Below are 24,767 nucleotides of genomic sequence, written 5' to 3'. Positions count from 1 at the left end.
CCACAGAGGTCTGCTGGACAGTCTGACAGAGCAGGGAGGGAATCGCGGAAGCATTAGAGAAGGTTCTGTGGAGACTCGGTGCAGTAGAAAGCGTCATAGAATCAGACGAGATAAGAAACCAGTCCGGCTGCTAACTAGTTATGTAATTTGACCAATAGTTACAGCGTTCTAAGATGTAGCTTCTAAATCAATAAAATGAGGAGAATAATATCTCTATAGGTATCTTATTTTAAGAAGGAAAAGAGAGAATGTGTGGAAAGCAATCAGCGTGGCTTCTTGAAAATAATGAGCAGTCAATAAACTGTATTGATGCTCTTCTTACGCAGTCTTGAGAAAGATATCAGTGATATCCAGCGCCTGAGGTCTGGGAGCCCCTATGTCACTGCCATTGGCCTCAAGATGCCTTGTGGGGTTCACGGGTATCATGTTGTCTGAATTAGTAACTTAGCTGCGGGCTACCTACGACGAGGAGGGCAACACTAAACAATGTGGTTCAAGAGTGGTCAAGTCCACAAGCCCCACCACCTTCTGTAAGGTCAGAGTCCATTCGAGAGCAATATGCCAAGGTTATTAGCTTAGTATTATCAATAGAAGAGCAAAAACAGCGAAAATCTCTCTTATCTGCCATGATAGGGGCCATGCGTTCGTTAACACATACAGTAGCAAATGCCAGTATGTCTGATCCATTCATTATTACCGACGGCCGCTGTGTGGTAAGAACAGAAAGAGAAAACGTTAAAGTAGAAACTTCAGGCGTATGAAAAACCCACACTATACAGGAGGCATCGCAGGGGATTAGGGGGTGAGAACACAGGGATGCACTGGAAAAAGGCATCTTAAGGCCACTGTATGCCAAGCTAAAGAGCATGTCTTCTTCCTGTGGGTAATGGACAGGTGCTGAGGTCTCCAAGATGCGCGAAGATAGGTTTCCATCCATTGCTTTATCTATTGTTTCGACCTCATGTCCATATTTAATAAGTACTGTGTAAGGTTATACTTACGTTTCTACAATTCTAGGATGCTTTTCCAAAATACGTATACATAAGTATGAATGCTTGCGATATCTCTTTGTCAGCTATCTCGTCATTTAAAATGAATCTCAAGTTAATTTTTTAAGGCAGCAGTATGTTAAAATTCGGGTTTGTAGATGTTCCAAACAACACGTGATTATTTGCCTGCTTGTTAAGGATTAAGAATTCCCCCTCCCTCCCTTTTTATTCACCACACATTTATTCAATACCTACTACATAAAGTGCCACACGTAATGCTAGACTTTTAAGTAGGCTCCATGCCCAACGTGGGGCTTGAACTCATGACCCCGAGATCAAGAGTCACACGCTCCACTGACTGAGCCAGGCAGGAGCCCCTAGACTCGTGATAAAACCTTAAAAGTGCATCCTATGTTAACTATAATATGTATCTTCTGTTCCTATGGAGATTTAATAAAAAGTAATATCAACAGATCTATTTTTCCACCTTATACTTTTAAATAATGACAGAACCTTTGATATTTTCCTTTAAATGATTTTCTCTTTGTGGAGCACCTGGTAGCTCAATTGGTGAAGCATCCGACTCTTGACTTCAGCTTAGGTCATGATGTTGGGGTTGTGAGATTGAGTCCCGCCATGCTGGGCATGGAGCCTGCTTAAGATTCTCTCTCTCCCTCTGTGCCCCCCACCACTCTCTTTCACTCACAAAAAAAAAAAAAAAAAAAAAAAAAAAAAAAAAAAATTCCCCTTTAAGCTGTTCAATTCAATACATACATACATATGCAAGCAAGCACACTGGTAAAAGGGTTTTAAGAAAGGCTGCAAGAGTCAGATGAATGTGAAGTAAACAGAACAAGGAAAAGAAAGGGAAGGAAAAGAGCCCAGTGAAGTGCTCTCTAATTAAAGTCTGAAGCATGGAGCATCTTCCAGAAACCTAAGGAGGCATGGTCCTACCAATACAATTCTCAAGGAACCCTCACTGTGAGGGTATTAAAGCATCAGAGTAGTTATTTCAAGAGTGGGTTCCTTCTATCCCCACAGTTTAAAAGACATCACCATCTGTCATTCACTGGTGTTATTTTTGTTTTGTTTTGATTTTTTTTCTCCTGTTTCCTTTTTTTCTTATTGGCGAACTCTCTCCAGCACTCTCTAGATAAGTCAGGTAATTTCAGTAGAGTGCCCTAGGCTTAGCGAGAGGAAAATGGGGAAGCACAATGTATTGGTGAGCACGGGCCGAGGTTCAGCGGGGTTGGGCTCCCTTTCCTGATGTCCTGTTTCTTACGGGGGAGCCAGGGGAGTCTCTGCAGCTCAGTTCCCTTTCCTGTAACACAATGAATGACGTGTTTGGGGAACATGGACTCACTCAAAGGAGAATGAGAAGAACGGCCAAGGTCAAGGTGTGAAGGTCTTGTCCAAGTGCCAAAGGAAGACTTTTCAAGCTCTTACTTTCAGATGGCATGGGTCTTTTCCTCTTGCATAACTTGGCTTGTTGGTCTCATCTGCTCTCTTTTCCTTTGGGTTGCTTTCTTCCTTGGTGTGGTACGATGACTCCCAGTGTATCAAGGGCAGAGGAGTGAGTGGCTTTCTTTGGGACAAACTCTCATCCTTGAAGTTCATTTACTTTGTCATCTTCTGCAGCCTCCTCTGACCAGAATGTTAGACTTGAAAGTTCGAGGCTATAGAGCGGGCTCTATAATTTACTTTTTGAAGACGGCTCTTCTTTATCCATTCTTGATTCATTCGTTTGCTGAACCTCCACTGGGTAGGGTACATCCAGAGATGAAAATGATAATAAGGTCCCTGCCTTGTAAAGATGACGATGGAGGAGGCAAGGCCAACATTACAGGTATCTGACAGCGAGAGTCTTAAAAGGGTAACGTCATGACAATCAGAACTTGTTATCACTCCAACCACAATCTATGAACTAAACATCTGGTGTTTTTCCAAGTAAAGTGTAAAGCTATGTTTAGCAACTTCTGTTGATTTTCAGAAGCTCTCCTGGAGCATGCATTTGGAGGTCAACAGCTCCAGTACCTCTTTAGATACTGGCAGCAGGATTTGCTATAAATGCAGCGTTCGTTTCTGTAACCTTGCAATTAATTGAAGAGCTGAATTTATTCCAAGAGGTACTTTATTCAGTCATCTCAGAGCCTGTGCATGATTTCCCCCCTTATGTTTACTCCCTACTTGAACTTCGCTGATTCTAGTACTATGGTTCCCTGGGTTCCTCGATGAGATTTTTTTTTCAAATCACACATCTAGCATATCTCCTGGTGGGTGCCTCCCATTTACTTCAAATGCAGCAGGAGTTACCATGTTTGATTTTTGCAGAGAAGTCACTTGCTTTTTTCAAGTGTTGGGTCAAAGGGTTACGTATAAATTGACACACCTGCAACTTATTTTTCAATAGCAAATCTTAACTGTCCCCCACTGTCCAAAGTACTAAAGTTAACCTATCAATCATATACCTTTACTAAAAAGATCTGGCTAAGGAATATGTGAATAACAAAACTGAAATTGCTGAAGTTCTTCACTGTATATTTAAAATTAACAATCAGATTGCTACCAAACCTGTTTTCAGAATTTCTAAGACACGTTGCTAATATCAGGGAGGCTTCTCAGCACAACTTCAGCCAAGTATAGGCCTCAAATCGAATCAACAGAAACTTTGCAACTGTTCACTCTTCTCTGGGATCTGTGCATTAAATTTGAGCAGCTATGCTTGCTTTTAGATTCTGGAATGTTTTTTCCTGCACAAAGTAACTGTAAAGAATACAACTGATTATAAAAAACATAAGTGACTTATTTCTATACTTTGCATTAATTTTCTAACAGCAGTTATTAGATTTCTTATCCATAACTATGGGTCCACTGTAATTATTTTATTCCTGAAAGAGCTGTCATGGGTCCTGGCATGTGCTTTTTCATTGAAATGGTGGCTCGTCCATCCATATTCCTTGCTCGTATTTACTGAGCATTTGTCATCAGACACCAGGTAACCTGCTCACATGCCCATGTTTCTAGTTTCACGGGAAGCTCCTTGAGGGCACACATCTGACCTGGGGAAGGGATACAAATGAGACCAGGCATCTCTCACTGCCACAACCCCTTCATGTTCACAGTGACCACAAGAGAATCAAGGAAAAGAGTACCAAGCTCTGTCTCTCTCGGATTCCACTTCATTCCTAACTATCTCCAGACAAAGGGAGGGGACTAAAAACATCCTCAGACTCGCAGCCCAGTATCTTACTGACAGGGCTAACAGCAGTTCGGATAATGTACTCACGACCTGGTTGCAAAATGAACGCAATGTCTTAGCATGTCTGAACTAGGCCAGACCAGGGTACTGAGTGGAGGAACCAAGGCACATTTATGCAATGGGAGTCTGAGGGGCTGCACAGAAGAAACAAACAACTGTGATGAGATGGCAAGAGCTGGAAAATCCAAGCAACGTTAATTAATGGAGAACAAGCGAAAACAAGACGTGCAGACTGACAAAGAGGATTTGAAATTCTCCATTCATTCTTAGTCACGTGCGACCACAATAAATAAACAAACAAACAAACAAATAAATAAAATAATGTGCAAGAGGTTGTCAATGTAACCCATGTGATGATGCTGAGGCTGCCACACTGTCCGGACTGGTTCGTGTCTGTGTCAGCAGGGAAATGGGGTGCTTTTCCTTACCTCCAGATGCTCTGAAATATAGGGTGGATTTGTCATGCCAAGCCTCAGCATCGCTCCCTCAGGAATCACTTCAACCAGTTTCCACAGCAGTGCGGGGAGACTGGTGCCAATGTCTCTGCCGTAAGCCCCTGTGTCTTCACTGGTCAACCATATCTCACAAACACCCTCTGTGAATCAAAGGAGATAATTAACAAATCTGTTGCAGAGCTGTTTCCTTCATCATACAGCTGCTCACCCTCTTTAATGCAGTATTACTCCCCACCATTATGCAGGCAGTCTGGGTATTCAATTGCAGAGAAAAAGCAGCTTATCCCATGGTGGCACTGGGTTATTAAGTTCATTTTATGAACACCAGAGAGTTACAACAATGCTGTAAATTATCGGTGTGTCCTATGGAGTGATTAACATTCACAGCCAATCAGTTCAACCGTGCTTCCTCCAAAGCACTTTGATCAGGACTAAAGCGACAATCCCATCACAATGAATACCTATTTTATTGAGCACCATAAGCCTTGGAACTGAAACAGTCACTGCACAGAAGAGGTACTATCAGGAGTTAACTCACTAATCAGCCTGTCACCAACCCAAAGAAAAATGTCAAGTGTAGTTAAGGTTTAACTCAGAAATTATTAATTATGAGGTACCCATTTCTCCTGCAGTAACTATTCTGATTTGTTTTCTTTATTCGGTTAAGAATAGATTGCTCTGGATTGCTGCGTTCAGAGAAGTCGGTTGCTGTATAAACTAAGTATTTGTGTCCAAGAACCTGTTTACTGACAGCTTGCATCCTATTTTCCATCAATCAGACTTTACGAGAATGTACATATGTTTTGTTGTTACTGTTATCATAAAGAAGCCTGACTTCAAATATTATGGCCTGCAATAACACCCTTCCAAAAATCAAAAAGAAATACATCTGGATAACCTCGTATTATTTAAAATGAATAAGACAGAGTTAGCAAGAGCCATCCAGGTTTTCAGAACCTTTCTGAAAGCGTATTCGATTAAAGGATTAGCCTATTTTAAAAGGCCAAATGATTCACACAAAGCTAAGACCAACAATCAAATAGCCCTGTGAAATTTGCTCATGCTAAAGTGATTTGTTGCTTCAGGAGAACCTCAGCACACACACCAGGCCCACAAAGACGACAGCCTGACCCAAAAGTATACATTTCTAGAAAGAGTCTTCAAATTACAATTTTAAATTGTCTTTAGTTGATGGAAGAGAAGAATTTTAAACATACATTTAAATATTCCTAGCCAAGAGAGACAACAAATAAAACACATGGCTTTTGTGTGAATGTGAACTTAAAAACTTACAGAAAAGAGAAGCGAAAAGTAAAGATCTTTACTATTTTTAATGCGTTCCACAGAGGTGGAAAAATATACATGAAGCTGAGATCTCCAATAACTATTCTTTCCTCTAGAATAAGAGATCTATTTACTTTACCAAAAACCAGCCAAACCACATAACAACGTGTTTCACTTTGCCCTACTGGTCTATCTTTCTGAGACATGCACATCCTCACACACACCCATACAACACAGAAAATACAACGATAGAAATAAAATTTTAGTTTCCTGAAATTAAAGAATCAATAACAGCATAGAGAGCTGGAGGTATCAAAAGAAACCAGCCCGAATTAAAAAGCTGAAGATGTTTTCAGTATCTGCAAATCGGTAGTGCTTTGAATATATGGGTTTTCTTTATTTCAATTAAATATGTAGTTCCAGGAATCAATAAACATTTGCTTAGTTTTAATCATTTAATAAAAAGTTTTCTCTTCAAAAGAAATAGTCTGCCATGTTCATAGGTCACCTTTCTAGTCTGACAGTTTTATAAGTATTCTCTGCACATGGAGTAAATATTTTTCTATTTTAAAAAGAAGGGTTACAATTAGTGGTATCATCTTTATTTTAATATTACATATATCATCAGACAGTGGACTCCTACAACCTTTTTTTTTTTTTTTTTTTGGTTTGTTTTTAATCTTATCACAAAATCCACTCCAGGAAAAGAGATGGCTAAGTAACAACATATACAGATTTTAAAACACTCTGAAAGAGGTTATAAAAACAGGACATTATCCATGATTTTCCAGTTACTGGCACTTGAGCAACACAATATGAATATTTTAAAATGAACAGAATAATTTTAATTTATAATTTTTCCATCCAAATGGTTCCATGTTACGCCTTATGTAGAGAGAGCGAGTTCCTGGAACAGTGCCTTGCTGTTGCTAGATGAATATAGAAGGGGGAAAAATCACGATGAATAGGAATGGAAATAACATCCATGCAGAAAACAGCAGCCAGCTCTTAAAGCTGCATAGGTGGGGACCAATAGCCCCCCGGTGGGCTGAAACTTCAAATTAAATCACATAAAGAGGAAGCAGCTGTAAGACTAAATCAGCAACAACGGGAATAATGGTCTTGATGTCTCCAAGATCAAGGCTGCTAAAATGCTCTACATAATAGCAACCTGGGCTAAAACACAATGAAATGAGAGCACATGTGCAAAATGTGAAATCCCAGGACTTTCGGAGAATTAGGCCTTGCCAATTCCACCCCAAAATGTGTCCAAGATGATCTTGCTCTTAATCGACATGAGAAAGTCAGATTTTCCAAGGCTCTATCTCAAGAATTCCGAGGAGTTCTGATCCTGCAAATCGTTAGGATCTAGAAAGTCATTTCATACTAATGGTGAAGCTAAATGCAGAATCCTTGTCCTGACATCCTTTTCTCTGGGAAGTCCTGTGATTACTCACGGTGCAAGCAGTTCCTGTCAGGTCAGCTTGCATATGAATTCACCAGGGAAAAGTGAAGGCTGCAGTCTGTGATCACTAATGGAGACTGGGACACATGCATGCTTCCATCTGCACACTTAATTGGCTATACTTATGGACAGAAGGGCTTGCCTAAACAGCTTCATTCCTTAAGGACCTCAGTTATGAGCTATATTCCTTTGCACATTCATTTCTTTATTGGTCTATCAAACATTTATTAAGCCCTTACCTACTATGTGCCCTGCATCAATCCCAGCTCATGACAGATATGGATTCATCATTAAGCTTCTGTGAGCTAACACTGGCTATTATCCAGGAACTGGCAAGGGGACATTAACAGACACCCTGGGAACTTCACATCCATCCCTATCAGTGGTGGTGGAGGTGGAGGGGGTGGGGACTGGAGAACACAGCCTTGGAAACCAGAATGAGAGGGGAGCTGGGCTGGCTCAGAGTGAGGATGATGTCAGCCACAATAAGATAGGCCCAGTCTGCTCTCCAACGTGGACTTCGATGAATACGTGTCAGAAAAAAAAAAAAAAAAACCACACGAAAATAAAAAAAGAGACGCAAGCAGGAAGAACTGAGATAAGAGGAGTGAATGCCCAGTAAAAACTCCCAGGCCTGTAAAAATAAATATGTGCAAAAAAAGAAAGTGGGAGGTGGAAAAGTGGGAGACAGAAATTAGCTTTTTATAAGCATCGGAGAAGAGATTTTACTTTTTCCTAAAACTGTTCATCCATCTGATTTTTGTTTGTTTTCCTGAAATTGTTCATTCTGCCTCTTCTAATGAACATAAGTTTCATCAGATCATCTACCATCCTTTTGTTGTTGTTAATTCTGGTGAAAAGACAAGCGAATACTAGGAAGAAATGAAATGCATCCTACCAGGGAAAATCCTCTAAAAAGTTCAGTTATTAGAATCCATTATCATTTTACCCAAGTAATTAGGGATCAGCCTATAGTTGAAACACGGTATTTTTCCCCGAATGGAGAGCAAACTTCACAGCTGGATTCTGATCTCTGCTCCATTGTAATTTGAGATGACAGAGGACAGAAAAAGGAGAAGACATAAAAGGTTAACAGTAAAAGAAAGATAATATCCTCAATAAAAGTCTCACAACAAAGAAAATCTGTTTTTGGAAAATCAAACTTTGCCAAAACTCAATTTCAAAAGCTTAGGACTCACTGTAACTTGTCCTACGTAGGGGCTTTACCGTCATACATGAAAATATGGGCAAAGACTGATTTCACCTAATCAGAGAACTGATTTTTTCCTCCAGTGGCTCTTGCTTTATCGTTTGGAAAATTTCTAACATATTAAGGTGATTCATTTATTCCACTGGGAGTAGAGTCTCTAAAAGTACGGATTACGAAAACAGGAAAACTGTAAACAGTGATTTATGGGATTGAAAGTTAAAGAGCACCAGACAGCCAGAAAATCTTTATCCATGACACCGAATTAAAAAAGAAAAAGTCACCTCAAAATCTGCTAAGTCTTTCTTCCTCAGAACATGGTAGCTCTCCCCTTCTCCTGTCTTGTTCCCTCCATTCCTGTCCTTGCCCTTCCCTTCCTTCTCTTTCTCCACCATCCCATTCCAGCGCTCAATCTCCATCTTCCTCAAAGGCCAATAAGGAATATGAATTAAACATACATCATGTTGTATTTATTTAATATGCATTCAATTCTCTGCTCTTAATTCCTGATGTTCTATTTTAAGGGTGAGAAGGGCACATTTAATTAGATTTTTATGTTTTTTTTCTTCTTAAAAAAAAAACCTAGAAAACTCATAAATAATTACGACTCTCTGATTAAGCATTTGAAGGGTCATGGAAATTTCTACAATGGTGATGTTTTGAAGTAATAATATATATAGGCAGTCCTCCACCTAATTAATCTACTCACTTAATAGTGAATTAGACAATATAACTTCCTTGGTTCCTTCTAATCCTATTTTTGGACGCTCAAGAATTTTATAAAAAACTTTTCAATTAAAAAAAAAACTGAAATGACAGTATTACTAAAGATAGCATCGTAACAGGATCAACCATGGCTATCCTGGATAGAACAATGACATACCACCGATAAAGACAAATATTAATTACCTAATTCTTCAACTATATCGTTTATACTACTTTCGCTAACTAACAAAAGTTATCAGATGCACGGAGGTGTTTTTTGCTAACTTTTTATTTTGAACGTTACATTTACAGGAAAGTTTCAACAGTAGTACACCTAATACCCACACCTCCTTCACTCAGACTCTGGACCCAAATTTTGCCTCATTTGTGAGCGTGAGCTCTCTCTCTCTCTCTCTCCATATGGACAAACACACATGGTTGGTTTGTTTTCTTCCCTGAGAATTAGTTGCAGACATCGTGGCACTTTAAATCTAAATATGTCAGCATGTACCTTCTAAGACCAAGAACATTCTTTCTCATAAGCACAAGTGTGTTGCATGGTCTCTTAAGTTCTACATAAGATTGGTAGTCTTGCTTAAAGTTCCCCATTATCCTATAGTGACACCTGGACAGCACAGCAAGTGAATACAAACTATTTTTTTACTTAAAAGTAAGATTTTCCACTTATGGGTAAGTTCAGAGACAATTAAACTTTAAAATTATCTTTTTTATTGCTTTAGAAGCAAGAGTTAACAGAGTATTTGCAGAGCATCCTGAACTCTGTGATTACAGTGTTCCACAGAAAAGAAGTTGTTGACATAAATTGATCGTGTTGTCGCTAAACAAAAGCAACCTGTTTAATTTATTTCTTTCGAAAGGTCATAATCAGAGAGAATACTGTTTATTTTCATACTTCTACAAGAATCTGGAAATAATGGAAAGCTAAAAACAAACTAAACGCCACAAAAGGATGACACACTTTCTGAAAACAAGGCATCTGACTCCCCAGGCTCCAAAATCGGCAATAAGCCTCAATGAGGCAGATTAAGTTTATCTTCTTAATCCCACAGTGTGTTTTATGCCATATATGGGCTTTTCCAATACCCCTAGAGTGGATACAGACAGCAGTGGCTATGAATGGGCCCTTTGGTATTTTAGCAGGATATGCGGAGAGATGGTATATTGTCTTTAAAAATATCGCAACAGCCTCAACTCCCAGAAGTCCAAACATTACAGATACGAAAGGAAGTAGGAAGAGGGAAAAAAGAACAAGATACCTACAACACAGTATCTTGTGCTCAGAAAAAAATTAGTATCAGGTGATTGTGGGGATGGATAAAAATTCCTCTAGATTCCAAGACTAAGTTAGAGTTAGAGAACAGTTTAGAGCATAAAGGAAACGAAAGAAGCAAAGCATTTTGTATTATTTAGGCCAATCAACCCAGTTACAGAATGAAGGACAAATAGAACTTAAGTTTTAAAAGGACAGAGTATCTTTATTACTGATGTTTTATGTTCCTAAAGGTCTTTCTCAACAGTGAACTCCACCAAATCTACAGTCAAATAGGACCAGAAATTCTGTAGTTACCATTAGGGAATTTCGACTTTGAATATAAAACAAATGAATCAATTTCAAGTGTTTACACAGCAGATATAGTTTTCTACTTTCTATCACACTTTTATACTCAGTTTGAAGGTGCATCAGGTGGACAGTTTAGGTCTATTCACTCATTCATCACTCATTCTTCATCTACCAACTATCTGTTGAGTACTAGAATGCGCCAGACACTGTGCTAGATCTTAAATGAAATTTATTCACGTGAGAGACACAATAAGCTAAAAGATGAATAATATACTGTCCAGTATAAGTAAGTGCTATAAAATGTTTAAAAGCGGGATAAAGAATGAGTGATAAAGTGGCTGGGTCAGGACGTTGTTACTTTTGACAAGTAGTTGAGGAAGACTCGGGATGAAATGAACCCTGAATGAACCAAGGCCGTAAGTGCACCATATGCATTTAGCTGAAGGAAGAGCACTTGAGGCAGAGGGAATGTAAGATCCAGCATCAGCATGTTTATAGATCCCAAGCAACCACAATGAGGTCAGTGTGGTTGGGGTGAAGTGGTGGAAGAGAGGAATTTGTGGTGGGAGAGAATTATAAGATGGGAGCCAGTGGTGACATAAGTGGTTGCAAGAGGTTCAAGCTCACTGAGCAGAGCTAAGGGAACAAAAATTACATGCTGATAACCTACTCACTGTCATAGGCAATGAATATGCAACATGTATATTATACTTGCTAGTGAAAGCTCTCAATAACTCCGTGTTTTAAGATATTTTCGTGTTTAAGCTCATGAATATTCGGTGCCATTTCAGAATTCTCAAATCACTATATTTGGTATATAAGAAAGAGGAAAAGGAGTAACAGATAATGTCAATGTCCAGTCTGCTTAAAAGAAATTACTTTCTTTCGCTCTTTTTTTTGGAAGGAGAATTTATTATAATTGACCAAAATGCCTGAAATCAGACTCACAAAATTAAATAGAAACAAGTAAAAGGAATCGAAGACCAGTGACACATTTATGCCATTTAGTTGGTAGCACCTAGGGGGAAAGGAGGGAAAGGAGGTGGTCTCGGTCTTTTATCTATTCTGTTCTTTTCCCTTCAACAGAGCCTAAGGACTACTAAGGAGCCCCCAGCTTCTCATTCCACATCACTTCAGGTGACATCCAGCAAACCAACATTTGCCACAAACTCAGACAGTCTTCAGAGTTAGAGCCACTGCTACAATCTCAGAAGGAAGGACAAAGAAGAACAAGAAAATAAAATCCTTTCTTATGAGTCAGGAAAAGGAAAGGAAAAATTCCTTTTTCCTTCATTAGAGAAAAAACAGGCTCACCCTCAAGAATCTACTACCCCCACACCAAGTAACTATAGTGATAAATAGCATAATTCAGATCAGTTTGGCTCTTTTCAGTGACTATACTTTGGCAAGTGACCAAAAAGTGGGTTAAAATATTCCTGTAAATGTTTAAGTGTGCCCTTTCCAGGTCTGATGTCATTGAAATGTGAAGATTCTTTTTCTTTTCTTTTTTTTTTCTGGTGAATAAAATGTAAAAGAAAAGGGAGGTTGGGTGGTAAGCAATGCCCCTACATGATGAAAGAGTAAGGTACAACTTTAAGACACGAAAATATTTAAAAGTTTGGAAGTTCTATGGAGAAGCAGGTAGCCGTGCCTTAAGGAAAAAAGAATAATCAGCATAGAAAGGTCTGATACATACCCCACATATCAAAGATTTAATGATCAGCTACCTCATCAATTTAAAATTTCTAAAAAGGAAGCATTACAAATACTTGCAGGCGGTATTAATAAAAGGTGATTTTACCATCTATTACAGTAAAATAACATACATACCAATAACCAAATCTGTAACTTGACCACGCTATGCTAATCAAAATTATATCTACCAATGGGTGTTTCAGTGGAAGAATGTATAATATCCCATATAAATTGTGGTCTCTGGTCACACTGATGACAACACAAAATTTTAATTAAAAGGAAATACAGTGAGGACTTCCATTTCTATACACAAAGGATTAACTGTTACAGGAATTGCCTTAATGCTATAAACAACTAGAAATTTTGACAACATGTATGAAGTAACAATCATCAGTCAAGTAATAACAGGCAGGGCAGGACTGTGATTTTTGAAAAAAAGCAGACAGGGTGAGTCCTATGATTACCCATCTTACTTCCTTAAGGCATTTTCTAGGCCACAGTGCAGAAAAGGGGAAAGCAAACAGAGCCCAATGATCTTGCTGAGTTGAGAAGTAAGAGACTGAAACTCAGAAAGCTACAGTACACAGAGTTAACTATTATAGAGGAAAGAGTTGTGCAGAGATGGAGCTCTAAAGATCAGCAGAGGACTCCCCTCAATTTTTGGCTGAGTACTATCTGGACATGCATGAGAGGAAACAATCCCAAGGCCGGGGAAAGAATCATAGCAAAGCAGTGGGCCACACAAGTCTTAGAAGTCATGCAGGACCAAGAATGATTTGTGTTCCTAGAAGCTGACGGAAAGATCTTAGAATACATTACTGACTGGATAGAGTCCTTAGAAGGCTATTTTGCCTTTCTTTTTTTTTTTTAATTAATTATTTTTATTTTAATTTTTTTTTATTATATTATGTTAGTCACCATACAGTACATCCCTGGTTTCTGATGTAAAGTCTGATGATTCATTAGTTGCGTGTAACACCCAGTGCACCATGCAATACGTGCCCTCCTTACTACCCATCACTAGTCTATCCCATTCCCCCACCCCCCTCCCCTCTGAAGCCCTCAGTTTGTTTACCCCCCCTTTCTGGTTGAGAAAAATTTGTGTTAAACTAGCACCTGCTCTGGACCTATACTAACAGACCTTAAAAGAAAGCCTCAAAAGATCAAAGTAATTTCAAATACCTTAACTCTATGAAAGAACAAAGTCCAAAACTCCTTAAAGGAAAACAAAATCCAATGTTTAACAACATGAAATTTAAAATGTCTAGCATCCAAACAAAAATTATCAGGCATGCAGACAGGAAAGAAAACACCGACTACATTTATAATCTGGAGAAATAACAAACAATACAGAGTGATAAATTACAGAGATGATGAAATTAGCAGACAAGGACACTAAAACACCTACTGTAAATTTATGTTTTCACAGAAAACATAAATGTGGTCCACATGCTCAGAAAATGTGAACATGATAAGAAAAGAAATAGAAGATATTAGAAAAAGACCCTCTTGAAACTTCTAGAGATGAAATTGAAGACCTAGCGACATAAACTATCCAAAATGAAGCAAGGAGAGAAAGAATGGAGAGTAAGAATGAACAGAGAACAATACCAAACCAAATAACACACACATAATTAGGTTCCCTGAAAGGACGGCTGAATGATTTCCAAATTTGGTGCAAAGTATAAACCACAAATTCAAGAAACTCAATCAACCTCAGTAAAATAGACATAAAGAGAAGCACACCAAAGTGCATTATAAACAAATTGCTTAAAAAAAAAGAAAAAGAGTAATAAAGAGAAAATTTTAAAAGCTGTTGGGGGTGAAGGGGATAAGGAAGACACTGCACAGAGACAGGACACAGGACAGAACATAGGACAGAAAACTTCTTGTCAGCGACTGTGCAAACGAGAATGCAATGGAGAGACATCCTCAAACTCTGAAAAATTACCCAAGGATTTTGTATTCAATGAAAATACAACAACAACAAAAAACAGCTATTAATATGAGGGCAAAATAAAGACTGCAGGCAGAGCTGAAGGAATTCATTACCAGCAGACCATTATTCTAAAGAGTAAGAAAAAAAGGTCTTTAAGCAGAAAAGAAATGATTCCATATGGAAAGAAAAGCACCAGAAAATACACAAAGAAAAGACCAGTACCAGAAATTTGTAAATTTGGGGGTACATATAAAAGCTATTTTTCTCATTTTTTATCAGTTCAAAATATAATTGACTGTTTAAAGCAAAAGTAACACCAATATATTGTGGGGTCTATACACACAAAAAAATGACAGTAACACAAAAAAGAGAAGGAAGGAGGAAACGGAAGTATACAATTATAAGGCTCTTATGCTATAATGAAAGAGTGTCATATTTTTACAAGTTGACTGTGATAAGTTAAATGTGTATATCTGAACCCTTGAGCAACTCACAATCAATCAATCAATCAATCAGAGGTATAGCTTACAAGGCATTAATGGAGATAAAAAGGAATCCTAATATGCAATCCAGAAGAAGATAGGAAAAGTAGAAAGAAGAAATGACAGGAATTATAATGAACTATTGCTGGAATCACGGAAAGATATACACAGGAGGCTTCAACATTATTTTTAATTATTTCTTAAAAAGTCTGAATTGAATATGATAAAATGTTAAAATTTGATACAGCTAGTAATTTTTTAAACTGTGTTAGCTTCTAACTAATTGTTAGTTTTATATATTTTAGAAATGTTTTATAATTTAACATGTGAACAAGTAATAATCCCTGTGATTAAATAAATATTAGTAAAGTCCATCTTTTTTTTTCTGTTTCATAAAACACTTGAAAGAAGCTAAATCAACGAACGAAGTCAATGTGTTTTAATTTAAGTGGTTCTATAAGCATAATTAAGTGCAATGACCTTCATTAAATTCTGCTATGTGAGGCTAATCTAGATAGCTACTATTCTGTATTTAAAAATAGAATGTTAACTCTCCTCTAGCCTAAGGGGAAAATGTGAATGCCGTTTAAAAATAACCACCCTCACAGGGGTAAAAATGATAATTTCTTATTTTTCCACTTTTCAAAGAAAGATAAAACACAGTTGTTTGGTGACACTGAGGAGAACAACAAACCAATACCCCAATGATCTCATCTTTTTCCTTGACCCAATTATTCCAATTCAGGGCTCGCCAATTATATCCAGCTATGATGTAAGACTTCAACAATTCTATACTTGAGAGTGAATTAAAGTCACTTTTCTCTCTCTTCACGATCTATCAACTGGCCACTAACCATGATTCACAGAAAACAGATTCCATCAGATCTTTTTTGTTTCAGGTACCATGCCTACCTAACATGACACATATGAGGGTAATTAATCAATGTATTTGAATAACAAACACAAAGATAATTTTTAAAATCACAATTGTCTAGTTAGAAAATGCAAGACTTTATCCATTTCATTTATAAACAAAGACTCTGAAGATCAGAAAGATTAAGTGGACTTACCCAAAGTTATACAATAACCAGTAGCAGAGCAGGAATAAGAATTAATCTCTTAACTTCCAAGGAAGGAACTCGAAAATAATACTTCTTATACCAATTCAGTGACTCAAAGACAACCTCTATACAACTTTGACTATAATTATTACAACGTGACAAGTACCAACTAAAATCTCAAAAGAAAGAAAGCTTTAGTAGCACTAGAAATAAGAAATGACTAAGAAAACCAAAACAATGCATAAATAACATAATGAGACGCATTAAAGAGTATAAGCCTGCACTATCCAATACGATAGCCATCAGCCATATGTGGCTAAGGAGCACTTAAAATATAATTAGTCCAGACTGACCTGTCCTGTAAGTGTACAAATGCTGAAGATTCAGTATGAAAAAAGAATGTAAACATTAAGAATTTTTACACTGATTATAAGTTGAAATGATTACATATGCATACACTGGGTTAATCAAACTATCTTCGAAAATAAATTTGGCCTGTATTTTTTTACTTTTTTTTCTTTTTTTTAAGATTTTATCTATCTGACAGAGAGAGAGAGACAGCGAGAGAGGGAACACTATCAAGGGGAGTGGGAGAGGGAGAAGCAGGCTTCCTGCTAAGCAGGGAGCCTGACGCAAGGCTCGATCCCAGCACTCTGGGATCAGGACCCGAGCTGAAATGCTTTAACGACTGAGCCACCCAGGCGTCCCGCTTCTGACTTTTCGTAACACAGCTACTAGAAAGTTTTAAGTTATTTACATGGCTCACATTACATTTTGATTGAACAGCATGGTTATGTAGATTAAAAATTGTCTACAATGAAGAACTAAAAGAATTAATATGAACTTTAACTTATTAGTAAATTATACTTTCTCCTAAATAATCAAAAAAACTAAAAAAACTTCAATTAAATATCCTGATAGATAAGATGTTATACCTTATATATTTGATACTTCATTTACTTATGCTTGTTTCTATCTACTTGATTGTGTTGCTGTATTTTAAGAAAACAGCAAAATATTAAAGTTAATAAATAAAAAATGACATTAAGAAACTCTCAATTCTACAACCACTTTGTGTTATCATGTTGAAGTCACCTTTGACTTGCACATTTTATATAGTTCACAATATTGAAAAAAATACCAAGATCATTAATCTATGTAAAACTATACTTAGGGGTGCCCGGGTGGCTCTGTCGGTTAAGTGTCCGACTCAGGTCTTGATCTCAGGGTCGTGAGTTCAAGCCCTGCACTGGGCTCCACACTGGGTGTGATACCTACTTCAAAAACAAACACACAAAAAACTATGCTTAACAGTTCCTTGAATCCTTAATTCTCAGTACCAAAATATATACTCAATAATGTAGTTTTTACTGCAAATAGCATTCCCAAGCATGAGATATTCAAAGATCTACAAATTGCCTCCAATTGTTAAACTATCATTTAGCTTATAACTTTAAAATGAGAAAACAAACAGAGAAAATGGGTAAGATATGTGACCCATTTATTGTCACTCAGGACATGAGTTGAATAGGAAATTTTTTAAAAGCTCCAAATTTCCAAGTCTGATTTACACAATTCTTCTTCTTTGAGAAAAAGGGAAATATCATCACCAAACCATTCATACTAACTTAAGAAAACCTAACATTTACAACCCCCCAGGAGCCCTCCATGAAACCGTTATAAGAAAACTCTCCACCTTTCCCCCCATTCCTGCAACCAACCTATTACTGTGGTATTGTCTAACTATGGAGAAATGATTTAAGAAGAAAACAGAGTGGGGCGCCTGGGTGGCACAGCAGTTAAGCGTCTGCCTTCGGCTCAGGGCGTGATCCCGGCGTTATGGGATCGAGCCCCACATCAGGCTCCTCCGCTATGAGCCTGCTTCTTCCTCTCCCACTCCCCTTGCTTGTGTTCCCTCTCTCGTTGGCTGTCTCTATCTCTGTCGAATAAATAAAATCTTTAAAAAAAAAAAAAAAAGAAAGAAAGAAAACAGAGTACTTGCAGTAATTGCACTGGCCCAAACTCAGCCCATTACAGCAAAATTATTGTTATTTTTTATAAGTATATTGGTAAAGTTTTTTAAATGCTTTAATTTACCTCTACCAACTCTGACAATCTCTTCCAGGAAACACCATTTTGATACTTCAAACCTGAGTTCACTTAAATATTCTACAGAACCCTTGTGAAAAAATTTTTTTATTCTCAATCGGAAATTCCCTCATTCTTTTGTGTTATTTCATGTGACTTCAGCTGGTGATGGATGAAGGTGAGGTCCCAGAGAGGCTCTCTTTCATTCATTGTTTATTTTAAAGATGTCCGACAGTATCCATGAAGAGAAAATTACTCAGTGAAGACAGCAGGAAGGGGGAGAAGGCAGAAGGAAAAATGGAGAGAAGTATCTCGTTCTAACATACTATATAGTTTATTTCCAATTATGTTTATTGTATATTGTCTCTTCACCTCATCCCCAGCTAGAATGAAAGCTACACTAAGACTGAGATTTTCATCTGTTTTGTTCACTGATGTGTCTCCTGCAACAAAACAGTGTCTGAGACGCTGCCAAATGGCTAATCTGGGACGATCTGAGCAGTAATATAAATACTGATAGTAATGGAATTTGAAGTACAGAATAAAATAAATACCCATGAGTCCACACTTACATAAATAATATTAGGAAAAAGCACAGATTCTCCTGATAACATAATTCCAATTCCTAAATGTAAGAGGAAAGATAGAAAAATCACCATTTGGCAAACACCATGGTGATAATCGTTGGAGGTAAGAATCATCAATGCATGTTAAAGTTGGTGGGCAAGAGTTGACGAGAAACAAGGTAATTGCATAGTCTTGAAGTTTATCCCTGCAAGGTATTTATTGAGAAAAATAATGAACTTCATAGAGGAGAAACCAGGCAGACACCATCTTAACTGAGCGATAAAAATGAACCCCTCTGTAGTGAGACATCTCAACATCATGTACCAGGATGACCTGAAGAGTGCCCAACATCACTTCAGTGGTATTCTTGCCAAAAACACATAATCTGAATTTAATCATGCAAAAGCATCGCACAAAAGCAAATTGAGAGGTTCTATAAAATAAATGGCCAGTACACACCCTTCAAAAATACCAATGTTATGAAAGACGACGAAGGACAGGGTATTGCCCCATATGGGGGGGGGGTTAAGAGACTGGGGGTACATAATGACTATGCATCAGATGGCCTCCTCAACTGGACGTGGACCAGAAAAATGAACTTAGTGGGACAATGGGTAACATTTGAATAGCGTCTGCAGATTACACAGCAGTAGTAGATCAACTTTAGTTTTCTGGTATTGATCACTGTACTAGGGTCATGGAAGATAATTCACATCTGAGGAGGATGGATGAGGGTAAATGCTAACTCTCTGTACTATTTTTGCAACATTATTGTAAGGTTGAATGTTTTTCAAAGTAGAAGTAAAAAAGGAAGAACACTAAGGCAAGGAAGTGGTTACCAGGACAAGAGCCTGTATATGCGAAGCCTTAGCAATGGCTAAGAATATTCTATTCTCTTGAGGTATTAAACTTAAATGTAACAAAGATAAAATATATCGCACCTATATTTACTGTTTATATATAACTATACACACACACACACACACACACACACACATATATACACTAATACAAAAAGAAACCATGGGATGAGGTACATTGGTGTAAAGGAATCAACACAGCATTTATATCTGAAATAGAATCAAATCACTGGCAGGTTGTCAACAAGCTCTTCCAGGTTAGAGGGCAGGAAAGTAGGTCTGGGGTGCAGCTTGAAGACTCCAGCTTTGCATACCATACAGGACAGCTTAAACGGCTGGAGGAAAGAAAGTGGGAAGAATGAGGGGGGAAAGTGTCTGGTCCCCTAACAAATATACTGCAATGTCGCCTTAGGAAACCATACTTCTCATGATAGTTATCACTTAGGGAAGACTAAAGTTGAAGAATATTCATTACAAATTACAAGGCTATTAAAAGTCATTAGCAATAAAAAAAAAGATGTTACACAGTTAATCTAATAAAAAGCATGTATAAAAAGTGAATTAAATACAGGTTTTTTTTTTAATGAAATGACTTTATAATATGCCTTAAGTATCTATCCACATAGAGAATGAGAAAGGGAAGTTCATAAATGAAGATAATCTGCAGAAAATGATCGTGGATTCCCTCTCGGTCAACAGATCCCTCACAGGAATTCTACAAATATTAATTGAGCGAGATTCATTCGCCAAGCACCATGCCTAGAACACAAGGATGAGTAAGACACAGGTCTTGCATCCCAGAAGCACACTGTCTAGCGTTACGTAGCAGCAGAGGCAACTTGTATTAAAAAAAACAAACAAAAAAACAAAAAACAAGCTTTGAGTGGGTATCCACATCCAAAATTCTGCTCCCACCAAGAGATGAAATCCCCTCCAGGCCTGATTCCAGAAACGGCCTAGGGATACCTGCTATGATGTGCCAAGTAGTTACAGTCATATCTTGCCCGTGCTGCTCTCCCATACAGAGACTCTCCCATCCCCAAAGCTATTTATTTATTTTACCCGAGTCATTTGAAATATTCTATTTTAAATCACACTTACTGATCCTTGGTCTTTTCAAGCTACTGTGATTAGTACCACAGTCCATATAATGCTCTGAACATTACTGGCATTCAATAAATAACAAACCGGCCTTACTATTAAAAACATAAATTAAAAATTGAACAATGAACCTAGATTGTAGAAATTGTTATTGACCACAGAATTGCTGTGACACTAAAAGCTATTTTACTATAAAAGGCCCTCAAATTATAAAATATGCAAATTACCTTTATGCAAGAAATGTACCAAATATTCTAAGACTCAGAGTGCTTAAAAATATTCACCCAACTGGGATGATTTCAGATTAAAGAAAATAAGGACTGTGTAATTATATACACTTACCTTGACAAATAGAAAGCAATCTGTGATTAGAACATAGCAATTAGTTACAAAATGCTTCACATGGATTTAATTACCCATCAGTCTACATGTAGCTTAATTACTTTTATCTCATTGCATCAGTAAAAGATTTCTGCCTGAGGCAACTGCCAGTCATATATTTATAAGGCTTCTAGACTTTACAGTGAATACATTATAACATTCAGGCAAATGTGCTAAAGTTACAGTTACAGAGGCATTCTTAATTTTGAGTCTCCAGTTTTAGTTCATAAATATCTCATCACTTTCTTAGAGTCAACTATCATCAAGCGTTCCTTCACATTGACAGTGTCACCTTTTGGCTAAATAACGTTGTTGACATAAACATCACCTCTGTTTATTCTAATCCTGTAAGAGCCAGAAGGAAAGACCAAACAATTATCTTATTGCCCCAAGGCAAATGGTACTATATTCTCCTAAGTAAGGTAAACACTTAAATTCAGAAAGGAGGTGACCCTCTTTCAGGATAGATGAATAAAGTCCTTTCATTCACCGCTATTCTGCTGATTATAAGTTTGGAAAGATGGTGGCTTCATGGGATGGATTTTGTGTGTGTGTGTGATTCAGAAACGGGAAGCATGGTCTTCCACTTACATAGTTTTGAATGCAGCCAACCAAAGTTTGATTCCTAGCTCCTTTGACTCAGTGTCTTTGGGCAAGTTGACCTGAGGATACATAATAACCCTTTCACACAAATTGTGAAATTCAGTGTTATTATAAGTGAAATTACTGTTAAATTCAGTAATAATTTAAATTCTGTAACATAAAAAATATCTAGTAGAGGGTCTGGCTCACAGCAAGTGTGTATATATATAATAAAAGTTAACAGTGTTGGCTAGCTTCCCCCAAGAGGAGATTGTGAAGATTACAAGAATTCATCAGAAGAAGGGGTCTCTTTGGAACTAAGTAGAAATACTCTCCCACCATTTTTAAGGGAACATTTTTAGTGCTGGTTGGGAAATTAGGTTCTCTAAGAAGTGAGAGTCCTCAAGACTGGAATTTGGAGGTAGGGGAATCCAGCCTCATCCTACCTAAAGCCACTGAAGAAAACTCTTGCTAAGGAAAGGAAAGGAAAGGAAAGGAAAGGAAAGGAGAGGAGAGGAGAGGAGAGGAGAGGAGAGGAGAGGAGAGGAGAGGAGAGGAGAGGGGAGGGGAGGGGAGGGGAGGGGAGGGGAGGGGAGGGGAGGGGAGGGGAGGAAAGGAGAGGAAAGGAGAGGAAAGGAGAGGAAAGGAGAGGAAAGGAGAGGAAAGGAGAGGAAAGGAGAGGAAAGGAGAGGAAAGAGAGAGGAAAGGAGAGGAAAGAGAGAGAGAGAAGGAGAGGAGAGGAGAGGAGAGGAGAGGAGAGGAGAGGAGAGGAGAGGAGAGGAGAGGAAAGGAAAGGAAAGGAAAGGAAAGGAAAGGAAAGGAAAGGAAAGGAAAGGAAAGGAAAGGAAAGGAAAGGAAAGGAGGTTGGCTGGTTGTCAGGCCAGATGGCATTGCATCAACTCAATTTACAGAGATCTATGGAGGCTTCCTGTAGGGCTCACAAGGCATCAGGAATCCCTCTGTAATTTCTCTTTTACCCCAAACCAGAGTTTCTTCTGCTTCTGCTTAAATACAAACAAAATCGACAAGAAAATAGGTCTCCAATGCTACTGTGTTTAAGAATCACCCAAAGCATGGGCAAGATTCTAATGATGTATGTCTGAGATGTCTGAGATGTCCAAGACCATGTACCCTGGAGATCCTGATAACCACATTTAGAGAAATGCTAGGTTAGGGCTCACGAGAGTATACACAACAACTTAAATATATTTAGTTATACAATCCTAGAAAAGAAAAAAAAAAAGATTTTACACTTTCACAAGACATTTAAAACTCCCTCCTTGAATTTGGTTAACACACTATGATTTTATACTTCCCAATTATTAATCCCCAAAAGGAATATAAGCTCCAGATTTTTTAAAAAACATTTTATTTATTTGAGAGAAAGAGAGCACAAGCAGGGGGAGCAGCAGAGGGCAAGGGAGAAGCAGACTCTACATGGAGCGTGGAGCCCAATGTGGGGCTCAATCTCACAACCCTGAGGATCACGATCTGAGCTGAAATCAAGAGTCGGACGCTCAACAGACCGAGCCACCCAGGTGCCCAGGCTCCAGACTCTTAAAAAGAGTCTGCAAATGGTCTGTGTGTTCCCATGCTGCACAGGCATTCCGTAACATCTGAAAGAAACCGGAAGAGCTAAGTACGTGACACAATGACAGAAGATTCTATGGTATGTGAGTACTAAAGCACTGAGTCAGGACTCAAAGTTTGAGATGCATATTAAACACATGGAGACAATCTATACTGTAAAATCAATCCCCTGAAGATCTTGTGAATTTTTACTCCTTTATTTGTGAACGTCAAAGCTGTACACGGTAGTTACGCAAAAAAAAAAAAAAAAAAAAAAAAAAAAAACATTTGGAGGTTCTTTCAGGTCAGGGTGTGTTGTATTCATCTAGGTGCCCTCAGCTCTTCACACAATGACTACCACACGCGTTAAGTACTTAACTAATATTTGCTAGTCGAAGGAACGTGATGGGTAAAAAAGGAGGGAAATATTTCACATATGTAACTTTCTAGACAACAGCAAATTTTAAAACAAATTTGTTTTTCCTATTTCTGTGGGTAGGAAATCACTTTCTAGAAAGTGTTCTAAAGATAATCAGATACCACAGAGAAAAATACTAGCACACCTTTTAAAAAAGAACTGAATTGCACTTCGATCTCTTTGTGTGGCCGGTCCGAGTAGTTCTTGCCCGGCAAGAACTGCTTGGAGACAACCTGCTGCCAGACCAGGCTCACAACCCCTGGGCAGACACCTCACCAGCCAGAGACAATGAGCACATTAGTATCTCCTACATCGTGTCTGTAAAATGGGCATAGTTACATGGGATTGATAAAATTCAATGACAGCAGATTTTCCAGTAAAATTTTCCAGGTTGCGAAGGACCTGATACCTGGAGCAAGGCCAATTATTATAGTTTCTCCTCTAAGCTGAAGTGGCTTCAAAATGAGTTGTAACTAGGGCCACACCTGGGTGGCTCAGTCCGTTGAGCGTCTGGCTCTTGGTTTCCACTCAGGTCATGATACTGTGGGTCGTAGGATCCAGCCCCACGTGGGGCTCCACACGCGGCAGCGGGTCTGCTTGAGATTCTCTGCCCCCTCTGCTTTTTCTCTCTCTCTCTCATACATAAATCTTTCAAAAAATGACTTATAACTAGAAAAACATTACATATATCTCAACAAATGTATATCCCTATGTATCAGTACGACACAGTGACTCATGTTAGAGCTTAGTTAGAGTCAGCTTGGGTTAGAATTCTGGCCCTACTGTTTACTAGCTCGGTAGCCTTGGGTAAGTTAACTACATGTCTCTAAACTTAGATTTCCTCAGCTATGAGAAAAAGAAAATTATACCCACACCTCACAGGGTTGCTGTAAAGATTAAATGAGATAATCCATACAAAACACTTCCCATTCACCAGGCACAGAGTAAACAACAAATGCTAGCCACTGTTGTTATTATTATGTGAGATACAAAGTAATAATGAGGGGATGTGGACCTATACCAGGTCTCAACACCGGCTTTGTTTGCTGGACCAGGGGCCATTGCCTTTGGAAATTGG

The 24,767-nt window shown here is 38.2% G+C and overlaps 1 protein-coding gene across 5 annotated transcripts in view; it reads right to left on the bottom strand.

Moving 5' to 3' along the window:
* CDKAL1 (CDKAL1 threonylcarbamoyladenosine tRNA methylthiotransferase) overlaps nucleotides 1-24,767 on the bottom strand; it is a 673,848-nt gene that overhangs the window by 288,847 nt on the left and 360,234 nt on the right. For all 5 annotated transcript variants that reach the window (XR_015722607.1, XR_006779269.2, XM_087858100.1 and 2 more), the window contains one exon: nucleotides 4,677-4,843. Coding sequence is in view for 3 of the 5 variants with exons in the window: in XM_087858100.1 (XP_087714226.1) it covers nucleotides 4,677-4,843 (167 nt within the window). In the remaining 2 variants the exon portion in view is untranslated. The remainder of the gene's footprint in view (nucleotides 1-4,676; nucleotides 4,844-24,767) is intronic.

This window comes from Ursus americanus, chromosome 32 (assembly GCF_024610735.1).
Source record: "Ursus americanus isolate L20-20 chromosome 32, mUrsAme1.1.p, whole genome shotgun sequence".
NCBI lineage: Eukaryota > Metazoa > Chordata > Mammalia > Carnivora > Ursidae > Ursus > Ursus americanus.
Note: the sequence above shows the minus strand (reverse complement) of the source record. Positions and strands in the feature narration are given on the sequence as shown.